General features: G+C 40.7%; 1 protein-coding gene across 1 annotated transcript; it reads right to left on the reverse strand.

Annotated features, from left to right (window-relative positions):
* Nucleotides 1–6,403: 6,403 nt before the first annotated feature.
* On the reverse strand, nt 6,404–7,417 carry LOC113888187 (olfactory receptor 1468-like). Its single transcript, XM_027535473.1, has one exon. It carries the CDS (start codon nt 7,400–7,402, stop codon nt 6,404–6,406), a length of 999 nt encoding a protein of 332 aa, XP_027391274.1. The 5' UTR covers nt 7,403–7,417.
* Nucleotides 7,418–7,645: the final 228 nt, after the last annotated feature.

Raw genomic sequence — 7,645 nt, forward strand, 5'->3', positions numbered from 1 at the left:
TTTTAGACTCACATGAGATTTGTCTTTCTCTGTCTTACTCACTAATTTCACTTAGTATGAGAATCTCTAGGTCTGTTCATGTTGCTGCAAATGGCATTATTTCATTTTTATGGCTGAGTAATTTTTCATACATATATGTATGTTTTAATATATATAAATATATACCACACCCTCTTCATTCATTCATTTATTGATGGACATTTATGTTGCTTCCACATATTAGCTATTATAAATAGTGCTGTTATGAACATTGGGGTGCATGTATCTATTCAAATTAGAATTTTCATCTTTTGCACATATATGTCCAGGAGTAGAATTGCAGGAACATACAGTAGTTCTACTTTTAGTTTTTTAAGGAACCTCCATACTATTTTTTATAGTGGCTGCACCAATTTACATTTCTACCAACAGTGTAGGAGGGTTCCCTTTCCACCACATCCTCTCCAGTATTTATTGTTTGTAAACTTTTTAATGATGCCATTCTTATTGGTGTGAGGTGGTACTTCACTGTAGTTTTGATTTGCATTTCTGTAGTAATTAGCAATGTTAAACATCTTGTATGTGCCTGTTGGCCATCCGCATGTCTTCTCTGGAGAAATGTCTATTTAGATTTTCTATCCATGTTTTGATTGTTTTTTTTTTAATATTAAGCTGTAGGAGCTGTTTGTATATTTTGGAAATGCTTTAACTGATGTTTAAAATTAACAAACCAATATTAGATCTTGATGGCATTGGTTAAAAAGTTATTCATCATACAGAGTCCTGCTGAAGATTTTATGTTGAAGAAGATGAAGGAAGAGGAGGAATTGGGGAGAGGAGGGAGGAATGGAAAGATAAGGAGAAGAATAAAAAGAAGAAGGAGGGGAAAGAGAAGAATTTAGTGTTTCTAGAATTTTTTAATTTCCAACTTTTTGTAGACTGATACTTTTGTAAAATGAAACAACTTCATAGCAATGTGAAAACAGCTCAGTTCAGTTACTCAGTCATGTTCAATGCTTTGAACCCCATGGACTGCAGCACAACAGGCTTCCCTGTGCATCACCAACTTCTGGAGCTTACTCAAACTCATGTCCATCAAGTTGTTGATGCCATCCAACCATCTCATCCTCTGTCATTCCTTTCTCCTCCCACTTTCAATCTTTCCCAGCATTAGAGTCTTTTCAAATGAGTCAGTTCTTCCCATCAGGTGGCCAAAGTATTGGAGTTTCAGCTTCAGCATCAGTCGTTCCAATGAATATTCAGGACTGATTTCCTTTAGGATGGACTGATTGGATCTCCTTGCAGTTCAAGGGACTCTCAAGAGTCTTCTCTAGCACCACATTTCAAAAGCATCAATTCTTCAGCGCTCAGCTTTCTTTATGGTCCAACTCTCACATCCATACTTGACTACTGGAAAAACCATAGCTTTGACTAGACGGACCTGTGTTGGCAAAGTAATGTCTCTGCTTGCTAATAGGCTGTCTAGGTTTGTCATGGCTTTTCTTCCAAGGAGCAAGTGTCTTTTAATTTCATGGCTGCAGTCACCATCTGCAGTGATTTTGGAGCCCCCCAAAATAAAGTATGTCACTGTTTCCATTGTTCCCCCATCTATTTGCCATAAAGTGATGGGACAAGATGCCATGATCTTGGTTTTCTGAATGCTGAGTTTTAAGCCAACTTTTTCACTCACCACTTTCACTTTTATCAAGAGGCTCTTTAGTTCCTATTCACTTTCTGCCATAAGGGTGGTGTCATCTGCATATCTGAGGTTATTAATATTTCTCCCGGCAATCTTGATTCTAGCTTGTGCTTCATCCAGCCTGACATTTCACATGATGTACTCTGCATAAAAGTTAAATAAACAGGGTGACAATATACAACCCTGATGTACTCCTTTCCCAGTTTGGAACCAGTCTGTTGTTCCATGTCCAGTTCTAACTGTTGCTTCTTGACCTGCGTACAGATTTCTCAGGAGGCAGGTAAGGTGGTCTGGTATTCCAATCTGTTTAAGAATTTTCCACAGTTTGTTGTGTACCTTTGGAGGTACGGGTCAGCAGTTGCCTGCCACAGGGGCAGAGCTTCTTGTTGCAGCAGACCTGGGTATAGCATAAGCCCTCTTGGAAGAGGTTGCCATTAACCTGACCATAGAGCTTCCAGAACTTACACAGGACTGGGGAAACAGACTCTTGGAGGGTACCAAAAAATGTGAAATTACTCTGTTTCTAAATACTCATCACAGTTTTTAAACTTAGCTAACCTCAATTCCCCAGCTGATCAGTAACAAATAGTTTTGTGACTAGCACAGATCTGCAAACTACACTTTGCATTCACAGACTGGAGTATTGTGGTGCCACAACAGAGCTGGAGGTTTGTTTCATTGTACAGGAGACACGAATCAAGACCACCCCCAAGAAAAAGAAGTGCAAAAAAGCAAAATGTCTGTCTGAGGAGACCTTACAAATAGCTGTGAAAAGAAGAGAAGCAAAAAGCAAAGAAGAAAAGGAAAGATATACCCATTTGAATGCAGAGTTCCAAAGGATAGCAAGGAGAGATAAGAAAGCCTTCTTCAGCGATCAATGCAAAGAAATAGAGGAAAACAATAGAATGGGAAAGACTAGAGATCTCTTCAAGAAAATTAGAGATACCAAGGGAACATTTCATGCAAAGATGGGCTCGATAAAGGACAGAAATGGTATGGACCTAACAGAAGCAGAAGATATTAAGAAGAGGGGGCAAGAACACACAGAAGAACTGTACAAAAAAGATCTTCATGACCCAGATAATCACGATGGTGTGATCACTCACACCTAGAGCCAGACAGCCTGGAATGTGAAGTCAAGTGGGCCTTAGGAAGCATCACTATGAATAAAGCTAGTGAAGGTGATGGAATTCCAGTTGAGCTATTTCAAATCCTGAAAGATGATGCTGTGAAAGTGCTGCACTCAATATGCCAGCAAATCTGGAAAACTCAGCAGTGGCCACAGGACTGGAAAAGGTCAGTTTTCATTCTAATCCCAAAGAAAGGCAATGCCAAAGAATGCTCAAACTACCACACAATTGCACTCATCTCACACGCTAGTAAAGTAATGCTCAAAATTCTCCAAGCCAGGCTTCAGCAATACGTGAACCGTGAACTTCCAGATGTTCAAGCTGGTTTTAGAAAAGGCAGAGGAACCAGAGATCAAATTGCCAACATTTGCTGGATCATGGAAAAAGCAAGAGAATTTCAGAAAAACATTTATTTTTGCTTTATTGACTATGCCAAAGCCTTTGACACTGTTGATCACAATAAACTGTGGAAAATTCTGAAAGAGATGGGAATACCAGACCACCTGATCTGCCTCTTGAGAAACCTGTATGCAGGTCAGGAAGCAACAGTTAGAACTGGACACGGAACAACAGACTGGTTCCAAATAGGAAAAGGAGTACATCAAGGCTGTATATTGTCACCCTGCTTATTTAACATCTATGCAGAGTACACCATGAGAAACACTGGGCTGGAGGAAGCACAAGCTGGTATCAAGATTGCTGGGAGAAATATCAGTAACCTCAGATAAGCAGATGGCACCACTCTTATGGCAGAAAGTGAAGAGGAACTAAATAGCCTCTTGGTGAAAGTGAAAGAGGAGAGTGAAAAAGTTGGCTTAAAGCTCAACATTCAGAAAACTAAGATTATGGCACCTGGTCCCATCGCTTCATGGCAAATAGAGTGAGAAACAGTGGAAACAGTGGCTGACTTTATTTTTTGGGGTTTCAAAGTCACTCCAGATGGTGATTGCAGCCATGAAATCAAAAGATGCTTACTCATTTGAAGGAAAGTTATGACCAACCTAGACAGCATATTAAAAAGCAGAGACATTACTTTGTCAACAAAGGTCTGTCTAGTCAAGGCTATGTTTTTTCCAGGGTCATGTATGGATGTGAGAGTTGGACTGTGAAGAAAGCTGAATGCAGAAGAATTGATGCTTTTGAACTGTGGTGTTGGAGAAGACTCTTGAGAGTCCCTTGGACTGCAAGGAGATCCAACCAGTCCATCCTAAATGAGATCAGTCCTGGGTGTTCATTGGAAGGACTGATGTTGAAGCTGAAACTCCAATACTTTGGCCACGTGATGCGAAGAGCTGATTCATTAGAAAAGACCCTGATGCTGGGAAAGATTGAGGGCAGGAAGAGAAGGGGACGACAGAGGCGAAGATGGTTGGATGGCATCACTGACTCAGTGGACATGGGTTCAGGTAAACTCCGGCAGTTGGTGATGGACAGGGAGGCCTGGCATGCTGTGGTTCATGAGGTCACAAAGATTCAGACACAACTGAGCAAGTGAACTGAACTGAACAGAGCCACAAACCCAGCCTGAAGGTGAAACAAAGAGCTAGGTTTATTCAAGCCAGACATTATAACTGGGATATGTTTTAGCAGTATTGGATGCCCGAAAAGTCTAACATTTACGTCATGATCAAAGGTTAGGATATTCACAGATTAAGAATGAAAGAGCCCAGGTATCACATCAACTTTCATACACACACCTCCAATCCTCATATTCTTTTGTATGTTAATATATGATTTTCTTTATGTTTCTATTGGTTTATTTTGGACTCCTGGCACGTACCCAGTGTGGCACTTTAATAGCCTCTGTCCCAGAAAGTTTTAATCTCAAATGTGTTCTCTATCATCAGGGGGTAGCTAGGAGGCAAAAGTTAGTACAGTTTCATGGATTGTATCAATGGGACACTAAACTCAGAGGGATTTAATTGACTCATCTAGTATTACTAAACAAGTCAGCAGAAGATAAACTAAAAATAACTTTTCTATTTTGAGAGATGACAGTGATTTAGTTCAATTTAGTTTACTGAATACTTACCCTGTTTCAGGCATTATACCATGCTAGAGCTACAGAGGTGAATAAAACAGTCCTGCATACTATAAAGAGTTCAGATCATCTTGGATAACATTGATAAATATCTTTATATTTATGATTCATTGTGATAAGTGATACAATAGCAAAATAAAATGCTACAGGATCCTAGAGGAGATAAGAGAATAATGTTACCTATAAAGGTGGAGGAATTATGAAATAAGTCACAGAGAATGTAAGACTTAAGACAGAGCATTTAAAAAGTGTCAAATGTCTTTAGCAAGAGGGGATGGAACAGATATTCCTGGAGAAGATGTAACCTGTACAAAGAAAAGAGTAATGTAAATCCACGTGTGGAAAGTCACTCAGTCGTGTTCGACTCTTTGCAACCCCACGGACTGTAGCCTGCCAGGCTCCTCTATTCATGGAATTATCCAGGCCAGAATACTGGAGTGGTTAGCCTTTCTCTTCTCCAGGGGGTCTTCCCAACCCAGGTCTCCTGCACTGCAGGTGAATTCTTTACTGTCTGAGCCATCAGGGAAGTCCAAGCATACTGGAGTGGGTAGCCTATCCCTTCTCCAGTGGATCTTCCCGACCCAGGAATCAAACCGGCATCACCTGCATCACAGGCAGATTCTTTACCAGCTGAGCTAACAGGGAAGCCCAAAGAATGACAAAGTATCCAATGCAGCTGGGACGAAGGGTGTTGCAAAGATGGTGAAGGGATAAGGAATGATGATTCTTACATTTGGAAATGTAAGTGAAGGCAGGTGGTAGAGCATCTTATATGCTGGAGAAGTTTAGCTTTGCTGGGGAGCCTCTGTAGGGCTCAGAGCAGGACAGATGATGCGACTGTTTTTTGCCTTAGTTTGTTTTTCTTCTATTAATGTGTCTTTTTTCCTTCCTTAGTATATGATAATTATACAGTATTCACCTTAAAGTATTATTGTGTGAATCAAGTCATTGTTTTGAAGTTGTGAGTTTTAAAATGGTATTATCTGTAAGATATTTTGAGCTATTGTCATCTTTTTTTGTTCCTTCCTCCCTCCTTTCCCTCCTTCCTATCAATGATTTAGCAAGTACGATTTCATAGGGGGAGGAAGGAAACACCTTACTTACATTTCCAATGTAATGTAATTCGAAATGCCCTCACTTATATTTCCAAACGTAAGAATCATCATTCCTTACCCCCTCACCATCTTTGCAACCCCCTTCATCCCAGCTGCACTGGATATTTTGTCATTCTTTGGGCTTCCCTGGTAGCTCAGCTGGTAAAGAATTCGCCTGCGATGCCCGTGACCCCAAATTAGTAAACACTGACTACACAACCATTAGTTTAATCAGGGGAAACTCTAAATTGTGAAGGACTATGGAACAAAGGAGCATTTTTGTTTTGTTATTATTATTATTTTACCTAGAGAGAAGTTTGATCTAGATTCTTGGATCTGGATTCAGGGCAGGAAATGGATGGCAAAGAAACTATCATGGTGGCACAGTAGCCTGAGGTTTTGGACTCTGTGTGCTCATCGAAGTGTAAGAAGGTGATATAGGCATTTCTTATGGCAGGAATCACCATCTGCAGAAATAGGTTTTCCTGATAAGTAGTCTCCTCACAGCTCCCTTCAGGTCCTTGTTCCTTAGACTATAGATGAAGGGGTTCATCATGGGAGTCACCACTGTATACATGACGGCAGCCACCTTATCCCTTTCTGCTGAGTAGGCAGAAGAGGGAAGAAAGTAGACCCCACTGATAGATCCATAGAAGAGGGACACAGCTAAGAAATGGGAGCCACAAGTGGAGAATGTTTTCCACTTCCCCTTGGCTGAAGGAATCCTAAGTACAGTGCAACCAATAAGGAAATAGGAGACACAAATGAAGGTGAATGGAATGAAGATAACTGCTCCCCCAATTACTAGGATTGTCAAGTCATTGATCTGGGTGTCTGAACAAGCCAGCCTTAAAATGGGTTCCAGGTCACAGAAGAAGTGTGGAATTTCTCTCTGATCACAGAAATTCAAGAGGCCCAGCAGACCAATATGAAGTACTGAAAGAAGATTACAGACAACCCATGGAGTCACTACCAACAGGGCACAACGCTTCAGACTCAGTAACGCAGCATAGTGTAATGGGTAACAGATGGCAACGTACCGGTCATATGCCATGGCTGCCAAGAGGAAATTGTCCAAGTCCACCAGCAACATAAAAAAGTACATTTGTGTGAGGCATCCTGCAAAGGAGATGACTGGGCTCTGGCTTTGGATGTCTGCCAACATTTTGGGGACTGTAGTAGATGTGAAGCAGATGTCGGTGAAGGATAAACTGGCAAGGAAGAAGTACATGGGGCTGTGGAGGTGAGCATCATTGACGATAGCCAGGATGATAAGTAAATTTCCCACCATGGTAACCAGATACATGCACAAAAACAGCACAAAGATGTGCTGCTGCTGTTCAGACACCGCTGTGAGTCCCAGGAGGAAAAATGCAGAGATAGTTTGGTTTCCTTGGAGCATGATTCTTCTGTGTCTAAAAAGGGAAAAAAATGTGACTTTATTGTAAAATGGTAACATGACACAAAAGCTAGTCAGAGGACATTGTAGCATATTATAAAAGTGAATCAAGCCTTGGAACTTATTTTGTAAATCTTATTTTCTGCTTACTAAATACGAGCTCCACAGGGCATGAATTTTATCTACTATGTTCAGTGCTGTACACCAGTGCTAAAGATAGTGCCCAGAACATAGTAGGTGTTCATTAAATATTGGTTGCATTTATACACGAACGAGTGAATACATTGAAAAATAAATATTCTG

The sequence above is a fragment of the Bos indicus x Bos taurus genome, chromosome X, assembly GCF_003369695.1.
Source record: "Bos indicus x Bos taurus breed Angus x Brahman F1 hybrid chromosome X, Bos_hybrid_MaternalHap_v2.0, whole genome shotgun sequence".
Lineage (NCBI taxonomy): Eukaryota > Metazoa > Chordata > Mammalia > Artiodactyla > Bovidae > Bos > Bos indicus x Bos taurus.

Coding starts and splice junctions, on each gene's coding strand:
- LOC113888187 (XM_027535473.1), bottom strand. CDS start 7,402: ATGTTACCATTTTACAATAAAGTCACATTTTTTTCCCTTTTTAGACAC.